Source organism: Dunckerocampus dactyliophorus, chromosome 14 (genome assembly GCF_027744805.1).
Source record: "Dunckerocampus dactyliophorus isolate RoL2022-P2 chromosome 14, RoL_Ddac_1.1, whole genome shotgun sequence".
Classification (NCBI taxonomy): domain Eukaryota; kingdom Metazoa; phylum Chordata; class Actinopteri; order Syngnathiformes; family Syngnathidae; genus Dunckerocampus; species Dunckerocampus dactyliophorus.
Window position 1 is genome coordinate 7,838,061 of NC_072832.1, and position 27,946 is coordinate 7,866,006.

The 27,946-nt window shown below is 39.4% G+C and overlaps 1 protein-coding gene across 2 annotated transcripts; it reads right to left on the reverse strand.

The window, feature by feature from the left end:
* Positions 1–27,939, reverse strand: wu:fc17b08 (ligand-dependent corepressor). 2 transcript variants are annotated; one of them, XM_054798978.1, is made up of 7 exons: positions 27,819–27,939; positions 14,899–14,964; positions 14,095–14,174; positions 13,862–13,997; positions 13,217–13,534; positions 13,037–13,133; positions 1–5,856 (listed from the first exon to the last, which is right to left on the reverse strand). In XM_054798978.1, exons 1-7 carry the CDS (start codon positions 27,913–27,915, stop codon positions 1,467–1,469), a joined length of 5,184 nt encoding a protein of 1,727 aa, XP_054654953.1. In that variant the 5' UTR covers positions 27,916–27,939; the 3' UTR covers positions 1–1,466. The 2 variants fall into 2 exon arrangements, with proteins under 2 accessions (XP_054654953.1, XP_054654954.1); XM_054798979.1 differs by lacking the exon at positions 1–5,856 and adding an exon at positions 6,271–10,969.
* Positions 27,940–27,946: the final 7 nt, after the last annotated feature.

Below are 27,946 nucleotides of genomic sequence, written 5' to 3' on the forward strand. Positions count from 1 at the left end.
AAATTCATCCATCTTTATATCAGCTCCAGCAAAAATACAAGCTTCTTTACATAAACAGGATGTTTTATTGTTGGGATTACCACAAATAAAGCACCTCTCTCTAATATACAAAATCCAAAGAACAAAACAAAAAAATCCTTAAATAGCAAGTGTAGAGAATAAACACGTTCAAGTTTGAATATTTGGTGGACTGTTTCAGATGGGCTACATTTAGGAGGCGACGCGCAGCTCTTAAATAACAATAATTAAAAAAAGACGACAAACAAGATCGGCATGTACTGTACATGTAAGGGTTTCCAGACAAATGACCAGGATAAAATAACAGTGACAATAAAAAAAAAATTTTCCTTTGACCATATTTAGTCAGTTACTAGCATGGAAGGTATCACACGATTACGTCAAAGTCATTAAAGTTGAATAATTAAACATGGAATGTGCAGTTAATGCTGTGTGTGCGGTGGAGGGGTGCTTAGAAAGTATAATGCGCACTTCCTCTGGTGAGTGCCAGAGGTCTTTGTGGCAGGTTTAACCACTAACTTCAATTTATCTGTTAAAGCCAAATCCGATAGATTTTTTTCCCCCCAAAAAATGTGTTTTGTGTCTTTAAGGGAGGCAGAGGAGTGATGAAGAGTGGCTTTTATCCACAAGTTACAGCACGCATTGAGTGGATATTAGCATGAGCTGTGCATTTTGTGCACTGTTAATAAAAAAATGGCTCTGCAACGGAAAACTGGTTAGTTCCTGCACTCTAGTAGCAAACCCGGCACTCTCAACTATGGTCTGAACTTGCTCCCCGGTCCTTCAATCTTCCTTAAACTCAACTCCGCCCCCAAAAGACATTCCTGTGGACTGCTTTAAGTAGCAGATCACTAAAGTAAATAAAGTATTGTACTTCACCAGGAGGGGGAACAAATACAGTGTCTTGTTTTAACACTTTTGTTTAAATATCGTAATGCAACTCAAATAAAATTAATGCTGTAGAAAGCGGGCATATAAAAATACACACGTCAGCTACTGTAAGTCAACACAAGAAAATTATTTGCATACGCTGACATAAAGAAAGTGTCTTCCAACAAGGAGGAGAGTTCACATTTAGAAAGACATTCTTTGAACTTCATAAATAAGGCACCTGGTCACAACAGTCCCATGATCACTCGGCTGTGATTGGAAGGCGGGCCGGAGACTGCAAAGCTTTTAATATCATGAGGGGAAAAAAAACATGGAGGGAAAATTATTTAGTGTCACTGTGAAGCCACAGACTCAAAAATGCTTCCTTGAATAAAAAAAAAAAGAAAAAGTTTCTGTCTTTTCAAACAAAATGTCTATGTGCAGTCCCTGAAGCACCCGGCAAACATCACATCTGCACCTCTTGTCACTCCAAAGTATTTCCATACTGAAGTTCATTGTTTGGTTTGGACGTCCTTCTGAATATATTCCAGGTAAAAGTAATAAAAAACAGGTCAGCTTTACCGTGACATCCTGGTGCGCTTTGCTGGCGGTGCTAGGAGGTCCTGAGCTCTCGTACGAGACCACATGGCGTCGCTATTTCTCTTCACAGCAGCTTTTCTGGTGATTCCCTCAGCCTTCCTGATGGACTTGAGAGACGCACGCTGCTTCGCCATCTTGGACATCTTTGTCACACGACTGGAGCTATCGTTCGACGTTGCTTTCATATTTCTCTGGGATCTGGTCAACACTTGGTCGGGTGCTTCGGGAGGTTTCACTTCCGCCTCAGGAGCACCTTGCACACTTTTGATTTCTTTGCTTTCCGGTGATTCATTTACATGATTTTTACCAGCGTTGACTTTGTTCACAGAGGACTTTTCCCTATCTTTGTCTACTTCTGATGTCTTTTTGTCTACTTGGATTTTTGATGCATCTGTCATAGAATTCAGTCGCTGCGAACATCTTTTGACTTGAGTGACGTCCCGAGCCTCGACAGCTCGAAGCCTTGTAGACTTTCTTCGAGCCAATGTTCTCCTCCTTGCTATTCTTGTTGCCTTCACTGGCTTAGCGACAGGTAGGGGCAGTTTTGGTGCCTTCTGAGGTGGACTGACGGTTGACTCAGAAGCAGGTTCTGTGGTCTGTCTTTTTAAGCTGTTAGGTTTTAAGTTTTTAGAGATGCCTTTCAGTCGAACATTAGTTTGCTGGACATGCATCTTTTCTCTAATATTGGAGTATTTCCTCAAAATCCTGGCACTGGCAGGATTCTTTGGCTTAGCAGGAGATTTCTGGGATTCGTTGGCGTGTCCCCCAGCATCAACTCTTGCGTGCACCCGATTGGTATGAGCAGCTCTGGGAAGTTCTCGCCTCTCTTTGCCTTTGATCAAGGTTGTCTCCTGCTCCAGCGTTTTTGCAATGAGTTTCTGACTCCTGGGGTTACTTTTTACAGGAGAGGCAATGGCAAACTTTTTCAAGTGTTTCTTTAAGCGTTCCGCTTGTAAGCTTGGAAAAACGCCCTGAGAGACCCCCGATGCATTGGACGAGCTGTGGAAGCACAGCTGAGTTTCCGACGGAAGACGGGTGTTTATTTTCTTAACAATGACAAGAGATTGGGTTTCTGTTGATTCCAGGAACCAGCGACAAATACTGGAAAGATCAAAGTCCTTGGTAAAGAGCATTTGAACTGGTGAATACTTCTGTGGTTCTAAAGTCTTTGGCTTGCGGGCCCTGCGTTTACTCTTCCATATAGCTGCTTGTCTGTCTGATTTGTTTTTATATTTTGCTGCTGGCTGACCATCTCTGTCCATTTGCAGCCAGCCTTTCTGCATCTTTTCATATTTGAGGTTCAAGTCTGTAAGCAGCTGTTGATTATCTTCTCCATTCAGTGCTTCCAAGAACTTATTGGTCTGTCTGCGTGACTCCAGTCTTGGTGAAATCACAGTGGAGGCTGAGCTCCGAGGCTGAACTGATGTAGCAAGTGACGGAGGTGACCTGGTCTGAGTTTTTGATGGAGGTGTTCTGGTAGGTGACACCACATTAGTGTTCTTTCCAGATACAGGGTGAGCACTGGTAGAGGGTGAAGACAACCTCTGGGATCGCAAAGATAGCTTTTTGTTGTCCGAAGGTGGTGACTGAGGGACAGGTTGGGAGGATGTTTCGGCCTTACCACTCTCACTCCTCAGTGGCATTCTTGTGGGCTTATCAACTCCTGGTGAACTTATACAACGTTCCTCTAATGATGCTGCATTTGGGTTTTCTGTTTCTGTTGAAGGTTCCGTTATGAGAACCCTTTTTCCTTTTGATGGTGCCATCCTTTTTTGCATTTCAGTCTCATTCTCAAATGATAACCCCACGTCAAGCGGAGTTTCATTTTTTATTTCTTCTACTACCATCTTTGAAGATCTTAATTTTTGTTTGACCGAGATACTTTGGACTTCTTCTGAAACGCTCCCTGATGATTGACTTTTTTGACTGTTTACCTCCAACACTGTCTCTTGGACTGTACTCAGTGGAGACTGTTCAGGAGTTCCAGGTGAAGTTAACCCTGTCAAAAGAGGAGAAACGGGGGGCAGGGCTGCAGGGGAAGCCGGGAGTAAACTAGGTTTAGGAGGTGAAAAGGATGTGACAGAATTTGGAGAAAGGTCTGATGGAAGAGTTTCAGCACGTTTCTGGACGGCTGATCTTAGTTGTCGTTTGGTTTCAGTGCCAGAATCCACCGGCTCAACTTTCTGGCCTTGATTTTGGATTGGTTTGGACTTGGGGGATATCTTAACTGTAGGGTTTTCTGTTATGTCAGAAGCTGCCACTAGAGGAAGTTCAGGTGCGCTCGCAGTGGATTCTGTTGATACGACTGCTTCAGTTGTATTTGCTTCTAGGTTCATGGTTTCCGGAGAGTCAGCTTTTTTGGGAACCTTCGGGCTTTGTTTCACTGGGGTTTTAGTGGGTGATGTGCCACTGTTTAGTCTACGGCGCAGACTCCTGTCAGAGGCTGATATGGGTCTCCCATTAACGTAGCCCACGATCACAGTCTGCAAATGTCGTAGCCTCTTTGGCAGAGAGATCACTGTGCCTCTTTTCCTACGCCAAGGAGGTAATTCCTTTAGGAGAGTATCCATTGTCTTTGAGGAAACATCATATTCATCTTCTTCAAATGTTGATACAGGCACATCAGTTTCAGCATCTACAGCTGCTGCACTTTCTTGTTCAATCAACATCTGCTCTTTGACTAATCCTGAGGTCAAAGATTTTTCAGTCTCTTCAAGCTTATCAGTGAGTGTCTGTTTCTCTGGCGGCGGTTCCTGGGGTCTACCATTGTCTTTCTCATTTCCCTGATCCATTGGTGATGGTGCGCTCGTGGGGAGGGGGGTAGCCTCACAGCCATGCATTTTATTACACAGAATATGAAGTTCCGTTTCTTCTGTGTTGATTTTATCTGACGGTTCTGTTGTTTCGGACACTGCTGTTGTAGTAGGTTCGGTTTGTTCAGGTTCAGGCTCTTTATCCGTTTCTGCTTCAAATGAGGTCTGTGCAACATTTTCATGACCTTCTACTGTTTTCTTGCACTCAGAAGATGTTAGCTCTTGTAATTGGAGATCATCTGTGCTGTTATTTGTTACTATGTTGTCAGATAGTGCACTTATTATAGGTTGAGGGGTCTCTAACTTGTTCTGACACTGATCGGTCTGACTGGTTTCTACTATAATGTCTGCTTCATTAGCTGCTACCTCCACCACGTCACCTGTTCCTGGTATTACCCTTTCATCAGACTCTTCTGAGGACATCAGCTCACTCACTGTCTCTCTACATGCTCCAGCAAACGGCATATCCACCGGGGGTACACCTTCAGGCTTTGAAAGGATCTGTTTTGGAGTGACCAATGTGATCAACTCTGGCATCGGATTAGGACAGTTGCCCCTTCCAGCCAACGTGCGGACAGTTTTTAACTCCCAAATTTCATCTGTGTACAAATGTCCCCTAGTGCTTTTCCGGGCGTTGCGGCGGGGAAGCAAGTTACGCTGTTGTTCTTTAAAGCACTCTGTAATGGGTTTGTCAATGTAAACAATGTCACAGTTGCCAAGATCAGGGTCAACCATCCTATAAGGAGCATGTCTAGTTTGTTGATGGGTGGATGGCCGGATGGTTTTCCTGGCAGTTCGTGGTGATTCTGCAGCATTAGCCTGAGGAAGTGAAAGCTCTTTAATTGGTGTGTGCCACACAGCTCCTCTCTGTCTCGCAGAATGCGAGTGATTTAGCAGATTATGTCTTTTCAGAGAAGAGCTTAGTCTAGCGCTATGTGTCTCTGTTCTGTTGGATAAATTTGAGTTATTTTGTCTGGCCTCCAATGTACCAGAGTCAGATGCAAGCGAGGTGGTCAGCACACAAGATAACTTTTTACCAGCAGCAACATTACTGCTTTTCATAATTTTCATCTTAAGAGGAGCATGGTCACCTTGACGGTTGCTGTCAGCGTCTACGGGGATAGCAGTCGGGGTGACCAAAGCCTGGTTGCTCCCTGACTCAGGGCTATGAAGATCCAACACAGGGCTAGCAGGAACAGACGTCAATGGAACTACAGTCTCTGGAACGTTTTCCGTGACACTATCCCTTTGGATAGAACAGGAAATATCCAGGATTTGAGATTTCGGCGTGGATTCAACAGGAATCCTAAGATCAAAGCTTGACTTCTCAGACATAACAGGGGTGGAGCAGGTTGTTCCCTGTTCCCTTTCAGAGGCAGAGTTATTAGTTTGCTGTGTCTTGAAAGCCCCCAGTGCCTTGACCTCAGTCTGCAAGAAACCTATGGCATCGACAATCTGTCTCTGATGGTGGCGGCAGAGCTTCGCCATGAACTGTTCCAGTGTTGAGGTGGACTGCAGCTCTTTTGCCTTTGCAATAGGCAAGACTGCACACTCACTGAAGAGAAAACAGAAAAGAAAAACATGAAAAAATAATGAAAATACAAGGAAACAACATTTATTAATACTGTACGATCAATTTGTATTGCGGTATTTACTGTGGAAACAAAGGCAATCTGTTGAAGTTGAGTGAAATAACAGACAGTAAAGGTTTCTCATTGCATATTTATTAGAAGAATAAGTGATTTATTTTTTTAAGTCAATTTAAATCCAGTGAACTTGACCAATTACATCATTACAGTTAATACCAGTTTTTTTCTTTTCACACTGCTATATATTGTTACATTAAGAAAATGCTACACATGCACAGGACATCCACTTTAAAACAAGTTACATCTTTTTATCACTCGAAAGAGCATATACATCGGGGCAAATATAGAATACATACATAGAGTCAAGTTTTTGTGTCGTGCAAAGAAAAAAATATAAAACAAGTGCTTTCCAATGAACTTTCAATCAAATGACAAAACAAAAACAGGTAGTGGGATATATGCAAACATTTGTGTGTCATAAAAAGGTCTACATTAAATTACATTGTAAGCTGTATTTCATCAGTGTTTGCTGTAGTTGTGTCAGCGAGGTATTCTGGATTCCTGAGACCCTTTCACAAAAGAACGCTACAAAAATTTTACTGTGGACATGTTCCACAAAAATGTATCACTTTATACATATTTGTGGGTCCAGCTTTAATTGTGGAAGAATGTGGACTTTTCTGTCTTTCACAACAAATGAAAGCTCATCAGTCTTTTTTGCACAAGGCATGAATGAGGTCGGGTTGGCTTGGATTTTACAGTGGGTCTACCCTCTTTGTAGAACTGTTTAGTTTAAGGACAGTAAATAAATCCTGGCCTGTTTTAAACAATGTTGACCAACGTCTTTTACCTGCAGCACTGGTTATATGACATTCATTGTCTAAAACTTTATAAAAACAAAAAGACAAATTGTGTATTTCTTTTTTGAATATTGTATGACAAAAATATTCCATGTAAATCTTAGGGATTAAAAAATAGTTCAGAGAGTAAAAATAAGAATCGCCTCAATGGCAACTTTTTCTTGTTCATCTTTTCTTCAGTCCCTGCTGGAAAAACCTAAGGAATAAAGAAGAGTACCTGAATTCTGAATGGTATCATCCCTGAAGGTTTCCCTCGCCATTCGACTATAAAGCACAGCCATAAGGACACCACATGCATGCCTTTTCTTACACCATAACAAAAGTAACCGTGATAAAATGCAGACGCAGACCACATCACAACATTTCACAATTACAGATGTGATAAACTCATGTCCAAAGTTCATTAAGACTATATATTAAGAATATAAATATTCTGACTATTACAGACTATGAAGGTATTTCATCCTGAGTGACCCATTGCACAGATTGTGAACTGGTTTAGCAACATTTTAGGTTCACTGTTCATCTCAACACACAGTTGACTTGACAATAATTAACATCAACATCAACAACAAGTATTTCCAAAATTACACAAATTTCGTATACATCTAACCCCTCACATTTCATAACTCAGTCATGCAAAACAAGTTATTAATATATATATTTTTAAATACAACTTTTATGTTAATAACTATGCATTAAAACAAGTATTTTAGCAATGCTGTTTATTCTTTCAGGATTTTATCCTTGCTCACTATGAATAGTGACAGCACAAAATGTATTTCATTTATTGGTACCTTTCAGATATACTTTATTAATCACGTGAAAAATCGTCATCCATCTGTGAAAGGTGATTATCAAGTTAAATATACATTTTAAATCACTATGTCTAGTAACACTTATTTATCAAATCCATTTACATTCATTAATCACTAAGGTTATGATAAATCTATTAATTTTCATGAAAAATGCTTAATATATTTTATACTATCGTAATAAGCAGGAAATTTGACTTTGTTTTCAAAGACTGGAAGAGTTTACCAGTTTACAATTCAAAACTGTTTTTGTGGTGATATCTCAAAGTTCTCATTTTTCATAATATCTTTTCGAACATCTGCAAGCTAAAGTTATTATTTACATTTGTTTGCACCTAATAAAGTTTTCAAACTGTTTTACATCATTAAGAGCCCATGTTAAGTGTAGTAAAAGGAAATTAAAACCGTTGTGACAATAGAATAATGTAATGTTTTTGCAAGTCGAGGTAGTCAAACAATATTTAACCAAAATGCATGCATGTATGCCTTATATGATAGAGCATCATATTTATACACGTGGTGTTAAAATCAATATATACGCTTAGCTTTAAAAAAAAAAAAATAGATTTAAAAAAAATGTAGAAAACATGTATAAAATTTGATGTCTTCTATCATACAAGGAAATCTTGTCTGAACACTGATGGTTAAAAATATGTTTCACTAAAGATGAGACATAACTTGATGATTGTCAATGCAACAGTATTTTTTGTTCCTGAAATTATATGATGTGTATGATGTTTTGATAAAGTTATTCAGACAGGTTGCGATGTGTGGTAAAGGCGAGTATGAGTTTGGTCCATTGAACACAACAAAACACTACGTTAAGTCAACCCGAGTTGTTTAGGAACATCAAAGCAACAATGTGTCCATAAAAGCCTGCAGGAATGTATAACCTGATAAAAAATAAAAAATAAAGTATAGTATTTTGTGAGTGCCCTGAGGTATACGTGAAAATGCACACTACAGGTATGCCAGTAGATTGGGAAAATTTGTTCTATCAAGTTGAACAGGCAAAATATTACATGACAACAAACAGCTGATTATAAACTACAGCCAGTTTACAACAAAAACATCCTTGTGTACAGTTAGCGGTTTCAAGGACTCAACATGAGGTTTGCTATCGCCACTCAAAACAAAAACAAATCTTAAGGAAAGGGCAAAAGGAAAGTGTCATGTGAACAGACACCCTTGCCAGTTTCTAAACTGTACATGACAAGAACCTCAAGTACTGCAAATAGAAAAAACATTGACATTAAAATAGACAGATGTTATTACTGGCACTAAATGATAACATTAAAAAATACCTGAATGTACTGTTCCCTATATTACTGGGTTCTGAAGGGTGTCAACTATGTACAGCTGAGTGTTACTCTATTACTACATGTATGTTGGCCAAGCAATCAGTGTATACGTGAACAATAAAATAGTTGCTTTCTTCTGCCTTGGAGAAAAGGCATTCAGGACATATTGACACCTAAAATCTGAGCCCTAAATTAATCATCAAAAGGGGTTTGAAGGCTTTTGCTGGCACTGAAATGCTACTGATAGTTAAGGTATGTTGTGAAGACATTTGAAAGTAGGGCACATCCTGTCAAGACAACCTGAATTATTGCCTATTCTATAGCATTTGAGGCGACATAAGAGGAGGCAACTGTTTCTTGAAGCTTCTGAGTAAGCGAGGTATACAGTATATCATGTGTGAGAGGACAGTGAAACCACTATTGGATTAAGACAAGTCCTGCATCCAAACCTGAACTAAACCTGAGGCGCTGTGAAGGCATTGAGAATCAACAATTACCATTCATGTAGCACAGTGAATGTATAAATATAAAAACCTGTTGTGCTTCGTATATATTTGTTTAAAATAGGCCTAACTGGAATTGACAAAAAAAATAGCGTACATTGCATTTTGGTTCCAGGAAATAAAAACAACAGATTAGGTATTGTAATGTGGACAACCAACACATACTTTGAGTACATTAGTGTTTGAACATACAGTTTGTCATTAAATCTCCAGTGCATTTAAAAAACAGTGATTAGAACTTTGTCAGCCATGTACAAAATAAGAATAATGGTTATAATCATAAATATAGAGCATGCTTTGAGTGATATTTACAGGTTCTACATATTCAGGTGGATTATGTAGAGTGTCTGGACAGTACTGTCTGTAGACATTGAGGGGCGCCACTTGAGTAATTTTCCTCGGAATGTAACAATTTCAGAATGTAAGCAGCCTTCAAATTGCAACCTATAAATAAAATAAATACACACACTAATATAATAATCAAATGCATAGAGACCATGAAATGTTAAAAACAGATGGCCATGAACATTGAATCATATTAAAAGTATTCATGGCCAAATGTAAGAAATTATTCATATAACTTAACTAATTTAGAAATTTTGTGTTAAGGGCATAAAGGCAACATTTGCCTTGTTAAAAATGTGTTTGTACATTTGTAAAATAAAATTAATTTGGTGAAAGACTTCCATCATGCAACCCACTTCCATTCTCTGTGGATGAGCTCTCTCTTTCCTCAGAGATGGCCTGGAGTTCTTCACTCTTTGGGAAATGAGAAACTCTCTTCTCATCAAGCGAGTTAATCAGCCGCAGTTTCTTTTTCGGGGGATGTTTCAAGGTCCCCAGGCGCTCTTTAACCTTGTACTCCAGGGTGCTGTGGGGAATGCCGTAGATCGACTGGGCTTTTGATACGCTCATTTTCCCACCCATCACCACCACTATGGCTTCCTCCAGCAGCTCCGTGTTGTACTGTCGGTAGCGACCACGTTTCTTCCTTGGCGGTTTGTTTGCTAGGTCAGACTCTGAATCCAGGGAAAGGTTTCTGACTTGGCGGTCTGTGTCACGAGGCCAAAAAACACCATTGCTCTTTTTGCGGGAATGAAGCTTCTTTCCCAGACCATTCTCACAAAGTGAACCTGAATTTTCAACTGGGAGGGGATCCCAAGCAGCGTCTGTCCCTGCAGCCAAAACTCGCACCTGGGGGATCTTGAGGTCAATGTTGGGATGATAAAGGGAGGTGGCGTGGTCTCGGAAGGCATCCCGGTGCTTTCCTTTACCGTAGGACAAAGACTTTGAAAAGAGTCCAGCAGCTTCCAATAACCTGGGAATGTCTTTAAGGTGCTCACTAGCTTCACTGCTAGCTTTGAGTTTGAGGAGTGCACCAAAATGAGCTTTGGAACTCCAGGCGCCGAATCCGTTTCCGCAGAGGTCAGTGGGTGTGACGCTGCGGTTATGGCTGAGAGGTGACTCTGGGTCGCTTTCCAGACCAACCTCCTCTTTGATGTGCAGAGAGTACGCAAGAGATGAGGAGGGCTTATAACGGGCGGAGTGGCCGATATTCTCCCTCCTCCTCCCATCCTGTCCGTCTGCGCTCAAGGATCGCCTGATTGGATGGAAGGAAATTGGGTGTAAGCAGAGCTTGCACAGTGTCTTTCTCTCTGTTCTAAAGGAGGATGGGTTGGGGAAGGGAGGATGTTGGCCACTCCTTTATTATATGACCTTGCTTTGGTAACATCACTCTCTTTTGTCTTAACTGACTGGATGGTTGTTTGTGAGACTTAAAAACACAAAAATGGGACATTTATTTGCTTGTGTAAATGATTGATTACAAATTTTACAACAACAACAAAAACAAATAAAATACTGGCAAAAACACAAGACGGCAAACCAAAGACAGACAGAAAATGAGTAAATGTAATAATAGGCAAAGCCAGAAAGAGGACATGATGGGTGTACAGTAATTGGCATTGCTGTGAGGCAGCCTAGGTTACGTAGATACTTTATTGATCCTGAAGGAAATTCTTGGCAAATGTTTAATCAGGGCACAAAATGACAAATGCAAGAATAGCTTTTGACATTTTGTTTGTGACGTTACCACTGAACAAGCACACCAATAAAAGAGTAAGCCAGCAGAGGGTTGTGTTAATGTCAAACTCAAAGACCAATTAACGGAGTATGGATACAAAATGAGGCAGGGAGACTTGCATTCTCTTTAGACTAATCATAAGCAGCAAATTGAGAACAGCGGTATCGAGAAGCTTTGCTGTTTTGAGTACAGTGGATCCCAGCACAGTCAGCGATTCAGCATTCACGGCCCCGCAAATTCACGGATGTATGGTCAAAGAAATTATTTTTTTCCTAAGAAAATACAAAGTTCTTTCCCATTCACCTTAAGTCAGCAATAATTTAAAAATATGTGATCATACAGGTAGAATGTACAGCATACATGCACATCTGTCAATACAGTTTGTTTATACAGGCTTGTCTTTATAATTTCACCAATAATGTTTTTTCATTGCACTTTGTTCGGCGCACCATAAAAGCACTATAGTTGCTATTTGGGTTGTGAACGATAAATATAGGATATGATATGACCGGATATCCGGTTTGACAAGCGACAGATACAGTTTGGTAGAAGCCGCCAAGATCAATAAGAATCTGCCATAAATCCTTAGATTAATCGATTTTAGGGTACCACAGGACTAGCAATCGGTTAACGGTGCATCTCTAAAACAACACAAGAGCATGGGCTGCCGGCAAAATTAATCTTACATGCTCCCGAGATTACAATGACTTAAAACGAGAATGGCTGTAAACGGCAGCAGTGCGCTAGCGCTAGCTAGTCACCGCAAAAGATTTTCAACACATCAGCAAAACAAAAATCTAAGTTGGGAACATGTTTGGATTTTACAAAGGACAGAAAACTCGACAAAAGCCACGCCATTTGGAAGCTATGTAGAGCAGATCTGAAGCACACTGGTAACACTGGTAAATCTTGACCAGCCAGACCAAGAGACTAGTATGGTGCCCTTTTTTAAGGGCTGCTGCTTACCTTTTCTGGTTTGTAACTTGTTTACTTTTGAATGTTGCACCTTTGTTACCTACCTGGAGTGTTCAAAACAGTATGCTCGGGCTGAAATGTTGCACAGTTACCATTGTTATGACATTTTGAGTAGGGGTTTATTTACTTTTTCAAGCTAACACAGCATTTTCATTGAACCTGTGTGGCAAACAGTGCTATTCACTTATCTTTGCTTGGACACTTTTGATGATATACGTCATTATTTGAGGGTCTTTGGGCACACATTTATTTATTTCTTATTATTGATTGGACTGAAGGCTAATAACACTTATGTTTTTGTATTGATATATTTTGTATTGATCTCCACATTTGACATTTCTACATTCTACAATTAATTAAGGCACCAGTTGCAACACCACTGAACAATTTCTTAACATGTAGTGTCTTAAAACTTAACAATAAGCAACTACATGAGGTGATAGTGCAGTATTGTTCAGGCAACAGAAAGACATAAAAAAATTTAGTTTATTTTGGTAGTTTTACCGCTTTTTAGGCACATGTCAAAACTTTAACTTCGATTTTCATTATGACATGAGAACAAAAGAGGAGTGGAGACTGATGATGGCCAAAGAAAAAAACTTTTCTTACCCCTTGAGTGTGGACACCTTAGGAGAAAGGCATGGACTGTGGCCTGAAAAACTGCTGCTATGGCGACTCTTTTTGATGGACAAGTCAAGGACTCCCTCTGTTAAAAATGGACACATAACTCAGTTTAGATTGAATGTTCAGGCAGCTGCCCCGTAAGGTAAATATTTAGTTTCACACTACCTTGCTCACTGGGCTCAGACTGGGTTTTCTTGACTGTGAGGTCAAGAGGGGCATCCTGGTCGGCCATGAGGAGCTTGCTAAGGACGGGGTTGTGGCTGTGCACGGGCCCCGCCACGACGGCAGACGGGCTGCTGGTTGGAACCCCAGAAGTCATGGCTGGGGTCTGTGGACTTTGGTCAGAGCTTGGCTGGGGTTCTGAGCTACTATCCTGAGGAGAGCTGGTTTTTGAGGTATATTCGGTGGCAAACTGCCGGATCATTCTCTGCAGGATCTCTCGTGCCACTACTGGGATGTGTGGGTCGGAGAAACTTGGCACATCTGTAAAGTGACCATCATTATAAGACATAGCAACAAACACAATGGAAAGTTATTTTCAGGAGCCCATTTTCCTAAAGAAACTAGAAATGCACAGATGTAGACGTATCTCCCTGAATATCATCCAATTAAATATGATATAGGTGTATGTATGAGACCTGGCAAGCAAAAGCAAAAGCTGTAATAGTGTTTCTAAGTTACTACATGGTGTTTGTATTCCTTGTTCTTCTTTTACTTGCATATTGTTAATATCTTCTCTTCTTTTCTTTCGGAGACCACTTTTCCCCCAGTGTATCCCAAATTTTCAGCCTTCAGCTGAATGACACTCACCTTTATTAGAGAGGACTGCATTGAGAAATTCCTCTGCTTGCTTCTCTAATCTGCTGATGGTGGTCTGATCTTTCACCAGGAGAGGTTTGAGCGGATCTTGGAGACTCTCCTCACTACTTAAGCCAATCAAGTGTTCCTGTGAAGTTGTAAAATGGTTTGGCAGGTTGCAATACGCATATACTGTACTGTTTGTCAATTAAAACATGTGGAAGACAAAAAAAAGACCTTCTTACCTTTACTTTATCTCGTCTAAAACAGCAGAATAAACAATTTTCATCAAATGACCAGTCAGACCCTGCAACAGGCTCCGAATCTGTAAACGTAAAACACATAGCAGATAATACGGTATTGCTCAATGTAATAGTCTTCAGAGTAAATACTAATTACTACTGTGCTTCAGTATGAGTGATAATGAGAAGCTATTTCCCAAATGCTTAGTACAAATTTCACTTTATTGTATTATTGCTAGGAGTGTCTCCAGAGATTAAAACATGACGACATTATGAAACATTATTATTGTTTATTATCTATTATCATAACATTAGCGGTTTATTTTGTTTAAAAAAATGTTGACAAGAATATCGTTTAGTGTCAATTTGTGGGACAATAAACATTTCAAAACAAACCTGCATTGTTTTGTGACTCAAGTTAAATGAAAAAAATGTGTTTGTCCGGGCATGTTTTTCATCTTTCTTACTTTGTACTTATCTACAATCTCGTTCATCGTCTCGTCGCGTGAGTTGGGTGTCTTGTGACACCCCTAATTATTGCCAGTGCAAATATGATGGAAATACTGTATAATGTCCACTCTTGTATCACATATTGTACATATTTGCGCCACGGTCTTTGCGCCATCCAAAACACCAGCTTAGTTGTCTGTCTCTTGAGCTGCCTTGCTAAGAAACGTGAATGTAGAAGGGGTACCACATGGTACTGTGAAGCAGCATAACGACAACAGATTGCACTCAATACATATCATTCATTAATTCATTCACTTGACTTGACTTACATTACCGCATATAAGATAAGATACTTACCCTTAAATAACTGTAGGTCTTCTACCAGCTGTGAGCCAAACAGACCTTCCAGAATGCTCTCAAAACCTGAGAAGAGAGAGAGATAGGGAGTCTCTTAAATCGGCGCAAAAAGCTTCAAAATATATTCCGTATCTTGCATCTGTTGAAGATCACCAATTAAGTATGTGTTGTCAAAAAGACAACAGTCAAGGCTGCACATAAATGAAAATATCACATCCATCATTGGTCTGTTTCATCTTGACAACACCTGTGTGCAACCCCTTGCTTCAGTTAAAATACACATTATCAGCTTTCACCCTGGGTTTTTTACTTCAACAGTAACATGCCCTTCATCCTCCTGTTGCCAAGCAACTGAAGCAACTACAGAGTTGGGAAGCGAGTGCATACTGTAACAGTGAAAAGAAATAAGTGCCAGGTGGAATGATCAAAACATTCTCTACAGTCTTGTGCATCTAACTGATTAGCAATCACAAAATATCTGAATTTTAATAATGACATATATTCCTTTTAAATTAAAAAGCACAAATGAATTAACAAGTGAAATATTGTGATCATGAACCCCCATCACAGTTTGAAAGGGCTTGGGATTACAGTGCATTAACACAACATGTATATATACGCACAGTATAATGTATGCTGACTGCTGCGGGGGACAACATAACCAAGTTAAAAACCACTACATGCATCAAATCATGCGCTAAAGAGGTCACATGGCACATCTGTCCACTGAGCCAGATGTAAAACGTGGACATTATTGTCTATAAGGCACACAATTCTCACAAAAAGGTACAAACTAACAAGAAATGTTCATTCCATTCATTCAAAGATGTACTTACAGTAGCTGTTCACAGATGATCCACTCTCTTTCCTAACTCAGTGAATTGGACCAAACGCTGTCATGTGTTAAAAATGCCCTCTCGCTGCCTCCCTACAAATTCCCACCCACTTTTTTTTTTATATATATATATACAGCCAAACCGAGAGGGGGGTGGGCATGAAGTGGTGAAACACAGCCTTGCCTTTAGCTGCAGCACGAGTCTGTTTCTGGGTTACTGCACAGGACTCAGCTGAAGCCATCCAATCCTACTTCTGAAATATTTCAGAGGCAGAGCGAGAAAGTAGGTCATCCACTTTCATTTGACAGAGCAGCACCATGACATCAAACTACTCTCCAAGAATTCAGTTTCGGGCATTTAAAACTGTGTCATTGAGTAATACCATGACTCTGAGGCATTATTAACTATTTCCGACTTGCAGATGATGGTGTGTTGTGTAGGCATTTGGGTGGGGGGGGGGGGGTGGGGGGGGGAACATACACGACACACATTTCTCTTTAAAGCCAAACCATTTGGGAAGCAGAACATTGTATTTAAAAAAAAAAAAAAAACAGGCTCTTACATGTGCAGAGTATACAATATTAATGTCGTGTTAAGCTTTTCTGCAAGCTTTACAAAATAAAATAGAAAGTAATGGCCAGGGATAAGATGCATGACAAACAGTAGAAACACATCCATGCTGCTGCCTATGCTTAAGCATTGAAAATTTAGAGGTGGTCATGTTTTATATTCATTCCCTTCAGTGAGAATTGTAATTGCTTGTAACTATAATGATAAAACTGTACCTAGATACAAAATTTAGCACATATCCAGTAAAAGAAAAAAAAAAGTGAAACAGAATACATAAAACATTGAAACTTGGCGACAACTCAGGAAAATAATCAGGTCATCGGGTTAATAGGATAATTATCTTTATTTGCACCCCATGTCCTAATTTAATTAACGGGACGTTATTAACATTTATTAGAATAGGAAAATCCAGATTTGTACAACTTTCACACTAAATTCAACATAACTCGCCATGGCTTTTTACTTCCTTATTGATAGCCAGGTCAAAAAAAATGGACTCCTTCTCTATTTTAAAAGGAAAACTGCACTTTTTTTGGAATTTTGCCCATCATCCACAATCCTTATGTGAGACTTGAACACACGTCTTTCTCTTTTCTGTGCGTTCTGAAGATATAAAAACAGATAAAAAGAGACAGTTCATTACGGAACGTAATGGGACACACCTATGCCGCCTACAAAGACCGCTATTAAAACACATCCAAAAACCTCCAACAAGGTTAATGGTTTTATGTACATGTTGTGACCATGTACTAACATGGTACATTCATAATAACATACAGTATTTTGTCGTATTTTGGACCTTTAAAGGATTAACGGAACTTCCTTCCTGGGCTCATTGATTTCACATAGCAACATAGAATCGAAGTATTCTATGAACCTAGAACCTAGTATTAAATTTTCCAAACTCAAAAATAAAAGCACAGCAGCAGCTCCAAATGTAGCTTTACCCTGTGAGACATTGTGAGCTCGTTGTGATGTGCTGCAGGTAGCTAGCTGGTGTGGCGAGGTGTCAATATGCCACAGTTCATTGTTCCTTCCTAGCTCCATATGTTTTTATATCTTTAGAACACAAAGAAAAGAGAAAGTGTCCATGCCTCACATAAGGATTGTGGATGACAGGCAAAATTGTGAAAAAAGTGCAGTTTTCCTTCAATATAATTATTGATATACCATAGGTAATACATCAACCAGTATGAAAGTGTTCATGCCAAAAACTAAAAACAGGAGAGAAAAGACTGTTTTTCAAGACTTTAAGGATTGAAACAATCACTAACTGTGGTTGTTTTAATTACAGCTGCATAGAAAAAAATCCTCCTTCAAATCAACACAAACTACTTCAACATTTATGAAGCAATGTCTGTGGTATACACAGATATCATATGAATATCGAAAAGGATAGCAACTGTGGAGAGAACCTTGGCCAAAAACCAATGGGATTAACAGTTTCCAGGTAGTGTTCACAGTGCTTACGTTTGATCAAAGTGAGTACTGACCAATCGGCCTTACCCTTGCCTTGACCTACATTTGTAATACTCCACTGAACCCAACTGTGACATGGGTCAAAGCCAGATTTGGTGAGCTGGCATTGCAGCAAGGATAGCATACTAATATAATCGAATGGTGATGACTCACTAGTAGATACAGTATAATTTAATTTGGCCACTGAAAGAAAATGTAGAAATAGAACAAGCGCTTGAAAATGTATTTTATATCTTTGAAGGTATGGAACTACACAGCCTAGAGTATCTATTCCAACTGGTGATACATCGAACCACAGATCACGCAACACATTACAATCACGCAGTTCAGCTTGTTTACAAGAAAGGTAGCAGTCCAGTTTAAAAGTAGGATGAGCCACACAACAGTAGAGTCAAGATCACAACCACTTGGTTTGTCCCGAAGCCAACAGTCTATATTTGTTTACAGTGGTCTTCCCCAACGGCAATAAAGTCCCAAGTATGTAAACATATGCACAACTGCAGCCTGCCAAGTGCGTCAACGGCTTCTACATGTTGGGTGTCGCTGCTGTTGCTTAGACAGTTGTACATTGAAAACTTCTAAGGTTAAAATGCTGAGACTTCAACTCACAATATTTACTGTACTCAGTCATCTCCGTAGCTACCCATAGTCAACTCCTGGCACAATGCATGGTACTGAAATACTCGCAATGCTGGACATTCCAATCGGGTACAATGGATATACAGTAAATAAAAAATATTCATCCAATTGTTAAAAATTCTAGCAAGGCAGTTCTGTTGCTTCGCTGAAAAAAAATATTTAATTTAAGAATATAATTGAAATTCACCGATTTGGTACATTTTCAAACAATTGAAGTCATGTTCAAACAACTTACCAACAAAAATAAAAAAACATTTCTTTCCACAAGAGAGAAGAAAACATGACATAAGGGGATCTAATTTAAAACATTGGCATGTCCGCACAACATTTATATCAATATGTGGAGTAAATGTATTAAAAACTTTTAGCATATCAATATGTGGAGTAAATGTATGGAACGGATTGTGTAAGGAACTCAAACCATGTACCTATATGAGCTAGTACAAGCATATGGTGTTTACTAGGCATATATAATGAAATGCTGACAACCAGTGTCTGATATAATTAATTATTATTATTAAACAAGTTATTATTCATTATTTATTCTGGGGATGTCCGATAATATCGGCCGACCAACATTATCGGCCAAAAGTGCCAAAAAAATGAGATATCAATCATATCAGTCTCAGTTTTTCTGCCACTAAAGTCATCCCTCGTTTATCACGGTTAATTGGTTCCAGCTCCGTCCGTGATAGGTGATTTTCCGCGAAGTAGGAATCAATATTAATAAATGGAATATTTTCGTAGTTAGCACATACAAAACCTGTTTGTAACCTTCTGAAAACAGAATGGGAGAACAAATTTGTTCATGATATCATGTAGAAATGGCGGCATGTTAAGGTAATGTAATGTATCAAAATGCCTCATCAAGGTAACATTACTGACGCGTAATGGACAGAATACTACATATGACTTGTCTTTCACTATTGTTTGACTAACAATAGGCCATAGTCACCCAGCAATCAAAACCGTGATATAGCCAGGAAGCAATGTTCGAACGGCAAAGTAGCGAGGGACGACTGTATTGATATCATTGCACGAGTGAGACCTCATCAAAATCAAGTTGTGCCATGCTCAACATAGCAACAAAGTTTGCTAGCTCAGTATGTCCGTGATCTGGAATTATTTCCATGTTTCATCTATGGATTTTAAATATGCAATTTGCAATCACTGTAAAGCGCTCATTATGTGATTCCTTCAATAGTTATAGAATTAATAATATTTAATAATAATAATAATAATAAACATCACATCTCCAGAGGATCACACGGACTCACACACAGTGCCGTGCAGCAAAATAATAATGAGAAGCGACTGATGGTACTGAAAAATTGCAGTATTTGTCTTATTTGTGAAATGCATCCAGTGGCATGAAAGTAGATGAGGCATAAGATGTTCAGCCAATATCAGTATCGGTTGATATCGGTAATTAAGTGCTGGATAATAGAGATATTGGGAAAAAAGCAATGTGGAGCACCTCTAATATATTCTGCATTAATTCATACAATGTTCCTGTCAATATATACTCCTGTATTTATTTTTTCATTGCATCTATTTATTACATTCTTTATTCTTTTCTTTCCCTATTAGAACATGGTAACATGAGAACAAGTGAACAGATTAAAGAGTAATTACTGAAACTTAGGAAGCCATAGGATTAAATAAGATCTGCTTCTTCCGACACCTTTTTGGAAATGTTAAGCATGCTGAAAATGAACTGTACCATTACCAACTATATTATTGTACTTTATTTCTTTATTATACACTTCAGATGCTCTCTTTCAAAAATTTTGTTGGTAGGGACACAGTTAATTCAGTGGCTTACATAAAAGTGATGATAATGTTAAAAAAAAAAAAACGTATAGCAGCCTTCATCTTTCTAAGTTATAATGATCATGTGCAAAAAAGGAGTTCTTATCATGATCTGCGATGCTCCCTTTTTCCCCATGTATGACCCACCCTTCTGCTCTGCTGCTGACAGCATACAGTGCTGCATCAACCCCCACTCGGCCCATCCCCCACTGTAACTACTGTACACATACAGTACAACAACTCAGGCTTGCAGAACAGGAGCTCCCTGAGCTCAAATCAGTGTTGAGCCAAAATAGAACGTCGCTAAACCTGCCATCTTTTCTCCCAAAACACTTCGACAGCAATGAAGATTTTAATCTTTTAAGACTCTGAGGCATCATGTTTTATAAATGCTGCAGTATTCAGATGCTGGTGTTAATTTTGCATGTTAGTGAGATAACGACATTCCTTTACCGTAAAGCTAAAAATTAGAATAATGAGGGATGGGAAATTTGCATGAATTAGCTGAGCAACAAAGTGTGAATATTTTCTTCCTAAAGTAGACCATCGCAAAGAGACTAGCCCTAATACTTAACCAGTATGTGAAGGAGCCCTTGCAGACTAGCCCAAAAAACTGTGGGTTATTCAGTTTAATTTAATTCAACCTTTATTTACTCAGGGAAGGCCAACTGAGAGCACGCTCTCTTTTCCAATGACGCCCTGGTGCAGACAAATCAATGAAACAATATAGATGTTAAATGTAAACAAAAAACAAAAACAATTTAAAAAGGTACATGTGTATTCAGAATGCTTAGAGTCCATAATACAATACTTAAAATTATTAAAAAGGAATCCAGGCATCCACCTGGAGTTGTGCTAAAAGCTTACTCCATTTAAAAAGGTGCTAAATATTCAAAAGCCATTTTTCCAAGCTCTGTTATATTGCAAGCTTTGATAATACACAGGCATAAGCAAAGTTACACGTTGTGTCCATAGCCTGTACCGTACTGTAGCTAGATCAGCTTTAAAAACAGGCAATAAGCAAACAGAGAAAAAAAATATGGCATGATTACTTAAGATGATATGATGCAGCCTGACATTCAAATGGCGCAATACTGCACAAATCCGGAGTGGCAAAAAAACGTTACTTAAGTCAAATATGATGTCCAACTGTGAAAAGAAAACCCCCATTAGACCATTAATTTTTTTGTAATACATAATACAATGTAGGCCAAAAACCCATTACAAGAAAAAATGGAAAATACACAGCTTTAATTTATAAATAAGGGAATCTGCCTAAGGTTGATATTTACTTTTTGGTATTTGTGAGAGCAAGACTTTAACCACATGCACCCACGATTTAAAAAAAAGCATAATCTAACGACATTCCAAACATCCCAAAAATGTCAACCAATGCAATTCTAGAGCACATTTTTCCAATTCCAAAGACAGGGGAGTACATGTTGAGATATACCCTATGCATCTGGGGGCTCTGAACGCATGTACAAGCAAACATGCAAACAATTGTTGCTCCTGTTTTGTGGAACAATTGCCCTTGTCTCTGGGTCTGTAGTTTTACTGCACACAATAATACACTAAGACAAAATATCCATTTGACTACGAGTTGGGTGGTAGTGGCCTCTCCACCAAAAAGCCAAACAAAAGTATGTCCTTGTTGTCAGGACAGAAAAAGCCTTTCTACAGGCAGCAGGCTGATGTATTTGTCATGTACTCTGGAGCTTCACAATTGCAGCCCAAACACAAGGAGTGTTTGTCAATGATAAAGGGAGGGAGTGACAAGTGACAAAAAAAACTATTATGTCTCCTTTTGTTGGATGGTGAGCACACAGCCAACCCAGTAGTGTTGGGCTTGTTTGGGATCAGTACACAGTGTGAAGTCACCTGGTACACAAGTTTACATGTTCAGTCTCCAAAAGGGTGTTGTAAATAATAAGGGGTCGATACAACACAGTTATCACACTTTAGTTTAAAAAGTGTTGTGTAAAGTGGCCGTTAATCTTCAAGACATGCTCAACGGTTAATTAGCATAAACACAGATTTAGTTAGTGGTTAGTTAGTGATTAATATAGTGGTGTTTACACTTGCTCGCATTTTGCCTTCGCTTTGATACGCGCCACCCACATTATTTAGGCATACTGTAGGTGGCAGTGCGTTCACGACTAGTTCACGGAAATTATGTGTGCCACAAATTCTTTGCACTGGCACGCAGCCCCGCACAGTTTACACATACTTCACACCTATTTACTCATACTTATTTTGGTTTTGTTTGTTTGACAGCTAAGGACGTTCAGTTTTTTTTTTACTTGGTAGTATTTTTGTCAAAACTATGTTCTGAAACAATATACAAGTGTGTGTAATAAATTCAGTGTATATATATATATATATATATATATATATAAAATACACACACACACATATACTACGGGTGTCACAAGATAAGACAAACGTGACAAGACTTCTCGTTCAGAAAAAGAATGTCTCGTGGGCACTAGGCCTGGGATGATAAATAAATTAAATAATCACACAATAAATGAAAATGAACTCAATTTTGCCGGCTTCAATATATTGCCATGTGCATGTGTGTCTGTTTTCCTCGTCTCCCGCCAAGAGGGCTCACTTTGTGCATTGGTTTTTAGTACCTTGGTGCATTTAAAACAACAGCATGAACAGAGTGAGCCCTTTCGTCAGTCATATATTCTCTTCGTCTCGGTGGGAGGAGGCAGTGCCGCTAGCATACACACAGTGCAGTAGAGTAACATAAGCTAACGTAGTAGAAATTGATTTAGTAGATTGCAATATATCGTCATATTTTTTCATTGTACTTTTCTTAATATTAAAGTTAAAATCTCGTCTCCTTCTCGTAGACCCAACCTCGTGTATCATCTTGTCAACTGTCTCATAACACCCTTTGTTGTTTTTTAAGATACACTATACCTACATTTGATTTTGTATTCACCTGTAGACCTTTACAGGTGTACTTTGTATATAGAGATACTGTAATTGTATCCGCTCTTTCTTTTTTCCTGATCCAATTTCCAATAATTTGAAATAAATTCATGAATATTTTTTTTCTAAAACTGAACTGACAAACGTTTTTTGTGTTCGTTGACTAAAACAAGACTAAAAAGGTGTTAAGTTTTCGTCAACTAAAACATGTTTTTTTTTTGTTTTTGTCAACTAAAAGTATGACATATAAAACGGACTAAAATATGACTCAAACGAGAAGCATTTTCATACGAAAGACTAAGACAAAAATTAATGAATTAAATGGCCGCCAAAAAACAACACAGGAACACAGCTGTCTTGTTAATAAACACTTGTTAAAAACCTTGTTAGCTTCCATAAAACATGGCTTGTGCGTTTCGACGAGCACAATGCATGGTGGCCACTTTACATGACATTGATGTACTGTGACATTTTGAGATCAGCATCATCACAAGATGTCAAGAGTGAATTTTTTTTTCTACCACTGCAGCTTAAGTGTGGTTTCAAAGCTCTTAGTCTAAATACAGCCAAAGAAGCAAGGTTAACATTTGCACAAATGTCAGTGAAGATGTTTACTTCAGCTGAGATAAACAAGGATGCATTGTGTCTTGGAATAATTGACCAGAGAGTCATAGGACAGTTGATTCAAACATTGAGTCCACACTGGATATTGCCACGTCAAAAAAAATAACCAAAGTTCCAACCAAAGTTTTTTATTATATGAACTTTTTATTAATTTCTTTACTAAAAATTTCTCACAGGGCTATTATTAACCACTATATAAATATCAAACAATTGAACATAAATGTTTAGAAGTCTCTTTACATAGGAGTACACGTTCACAAGTTCACAAATTTTTATTTTGACACATATGCTGTTTATGTGTTGGAGAAGTGTAACTTAACCATGTGACTGAGCTCCTAACCTGCGTGCAGCATATCAAACAAGTAAGGTAAATGGAGTAACAATGCGGGGTCTGGTCAACTTCTTGGTAAAGTACACAGCATTACCTTAGCTAGATATTTGAGTTGGCCACCGTATTAGCAGTATAATTTGTTTGCTGCTTCAATGTTGGTATAAGATCGACATCATTTTTCATTTTACTTACCTGACTGGTTGGAAGAAGTCCGGCGTCACGCATCAAAAATGGGGCACTCTGTATATCGTGAATCCGGAGGTGTCAAATCCTGTGAGTGGTGCACCCTTCTTTGCATGATATGATGCCGTTGCAAATGTTTCACGGCGCCGACCGTTCGTTTTTTAGCAGAATTACAGCCAAACTTTCCAGCGCCGTCGCACACTGTCCACGGCTGAAAGGCATGCGCACAAAGGTTTCCTGCCACTTCCTGTGTTCACTGGCTTCTTCCTGGTTGGTGTCATGCGGCCATTTTTGCCGCTCGGCGGGCTGGATCATCGAACGTAGAGACCGAAATTGAAAAAAACAAATGATCCCGGGAGAATCGGAATGTTAGCCCCGGTTCCCAACCCTACAGAAAGTTATACTCACGTTATACTCACAGGCTGGTATCAGCCATCATACTACATCGTGCTTTGGCTTGCACTCATATTTAAGTGGGTTGTTACATTATTACGATAGAGGTGGTCATTGGTTTATGGCATACCATGTTACAACGATCCGTGGTTACATGCACGTTCCCATAACTGAAATAAAAACTTAATTTTGGTCCAACAACACGAGACTCGCTCCAGAACTACGTTGTTACAGCAGAAGAATACACGATGTGCACCTCACACGCACATCCACTAATCTCAACTCTGGACCGTCGCAACAGTCTTTCAGGATAAAGACTGTATAGTAATGTCTATCTATCCGGACACTGTAAAGATGACAAGGAGGTAGTCAATCAATACAGGTGAGAAAGCTCCTCACATTCAATCTTGCAAGATCTCGTGAGAATAAAATATGCCGAGAGTTCTCGTTTGGAGAAAAGCTGTATCGTGAGAAGAGGGCAGCCAGAAGCCAATCTGACTGAACTATGGCATTGCTACTATGAATGATAATACAGTAAAATGGAAGCGACAGCGTGCAAGGCATTGTTGGAAGCGCACATTAAGAGCTTTAGGCACACCTTGCAATCCAACATACCTTGGTGTTCACAGCGTCAGCGAGTTATGTGTGGCTTCCCCCCCCCCCCACCACCATCAGAGTTGAATAGCTGCTTGCTACTTGTTGATATCCAAGCAGGAGCTATAGCAATTCTACATTTGATCAACTTTACTTAAAGATTTGCCAGATGAACTCAGACTTGTCTGCACCCTTAAAACACAGAGCATTTGGCTAAGCGCAAACATTCACGTACCGGTGATCACCGGTTCCATTTCAGAACACACCTCATACACAGGAGAGATCCATGTTGACAATTTAGTGACAGTGTCGCTACATTTAGTCAGTAAGGGTGATCATGTTAGTGTTTCTTGTGTCCTGCATTTATTAGGTAATTAGCTACGAAAGCGACTGTAAGAACTAACTTCTTTTCGCTCTTTTTTTTTTACAGTTTCATTTTATTCTTGTATTTAGTGTTTTTATTACTGTGTTTTACATTGTTCATATGCTCTGTGTAGTGTGTGAGTGACGTGCCCGATAATTCAACTTACAATGTGTCGTAGGAACGGAACTTGTTCATAAACTAAAGAGCTGTATACACAAAACATCCATATTTTGGATGGCACACAACCATCTCTAGGGTTAACAGAGAATAGTCCCAAAAAGAAAAAATATCCAGCGAGCTGCAGTTTCATGGGAGAAAATATTGACGTCAAAAGATCAGAGGAGAATAACCACACTAGTTTGAGCTGATGTAAAGGCAATTGTAACTAGAAAAAAGCACAACACCACACTAGTACGACTTCCATCTGCTGAGAACACCACCGACAACAAATTTCAGGCTACCACGTACAACGTGAGCACATAAACTAGTGTAAGAGATTTAAGTACGAAACATAACTTAAGAGTGAAATCAACAATTACATGTTATACTGTACATGGTGAAAAGAAGACCCAAAAACCCAAAATGGGTTTAGTAGGTCATTGGTTTCACCTGTTTATTACTTGTAGTTGCATCACCATGTTTACGGGCAAACCTGATTGGTTCATTTGCCAGTGTGATTGAATTGAGGTGGGAACGCAGTCAAATCACGCCACAGTACACACAATGGGATGTGTGTACATGTAATGCAGATATCTTCAAAGTTGTATATTCACTAAAAAAATGGTCAATTAGTTGCTAAATCCTGTAAATCCTAAATCCTTTGCCTCTGCAAAGAGGTTTTGCTTGACAGCATCCGTGTTTTTAAACCAATTTTGCTCATCAGTCCCCTAAAGGCGTGTACCAAATGCTGTGCTAAACACCCTAAAGTTACAGTGGTTGTTGTGTAGAGCACTTTAAGCTGCGTGAGAAATTTTGAGTCAGCCCGTCTTCTGGGATCAAACTTTAGCAGCGGGCACCAGGGAGCCCCCCACAACCACAAGGCGCCTGCAAGCCTGCTTTTCCATTTAGGTTTTCAGCTAATAATGTGTGAGTGAACACTAGAAAGAAATGCATTCTGAAATACAAAATCTGAGTTGTGGATTCCAGCATTTTGTTAATGTTCTGGTAAAACAAACATTCGATCTGTTTGGGTTAAAATAAGACATAAATGGTGTTTTTTATTTAAAAATTTACACTCAATCTGTGGTGTCGGTATCTGTCGATTACACTCGTGGATGCTCGGTATTTGTATCGGCAGAATATAGTCGTGCAGCAGTTCAGAAGCAGAAGTGTTGGCTTATACAAACAGATACGTGGAGTGTCTTAATTGTTGCAACTGTATATTCAGGCGATCCGGTCCTCCCATCAATGCCACCACTATGGTTTCAGATGACCAAATGAGCCACACCAAAAGGACTGAGGGGTTTCTAGTGTGAAAGAACTCTCCCAACCAGGTTCAAGGCTCCTCTTGTAGTCAATGCACTATATTACAGCTTGGAAGGTTTGAACCAGACATGATTACAAAATGATGGTCAATGCAATAGCCACCAAATAAACACTGCATTCATTATAAACAAGCCAACAGGGCTTTAAGATGGTTACACTGAGGGTGTTTTGCTAAGTCGGCCAAAGCGGAAGCTCCCCCACTCACTTCCTCCTTGTGGTCGTACACGCACCCAGACGAAGAAATTGGTGTAAAAGTAATACGTTTATCTCCAAATTAACACACAAAAAGCAAAGAAACATCCCCACACTCACAATTATAATTCAGAATCAGCCTACGGGAGAGCGCATTTCATCTAAACAAATGGGAGTGTGCCATTTGGCCGATAAATCCTGTGACACTCCCTTTAAGACGGTGCCCTTTAAACAAACTCAGCACTAGCTAAAGTGTTTAAATCCTTTCATCAACGCCAAAAATGGCGATGAGACGGAAAACAGTAATGAGTTCAAACAAGCTGCAACATTTAACTATCGACCACAAAGGACAAAAAAGTCGCTGGCTTGGAAGATGCCCCGAAGTGAGTTGGGTAATAGCTGATTATTTACACACCGAAGCCGCTCTCTCAGCACGTTAAAATGTACATTCAACGGCTCGCTCGGTTCTTACCTACACAGTGGATGAGTTTGTGCCGCCACGAGTCAAGTTCCTGCCGAAAGCCGCGCCTGTCGATGGAGCATTGCTGCCTTTTACACTGACTCGCCATTTTCTGTCGTTCTTCTCCGGTGGCGGGCACC

Coding starts and splice junctions, on each gene's coding strand:
- wu:fc17b08 (XM_054798978.1), bottom strand. CDS start 27,915: ATGGCGAGTCAGTGTAAAAGGCAGCAATGCTCCATCGACAGGCGCGGC. Junction 14,175..14,898: donor AGACCTACAGTTATTTAAGG/GTAAGTATCTTA, acceptor TTACGTTTACAG/ATTCGGAGCCTGTTGCAGGG. Junction 13,535..13,861: donor TGCAGTCCTCTCTAATAAAG/GTGAGTGTCATT, acceptor GTCACTTTACAG/ATGTGCCAAGTTTCTCCGAC.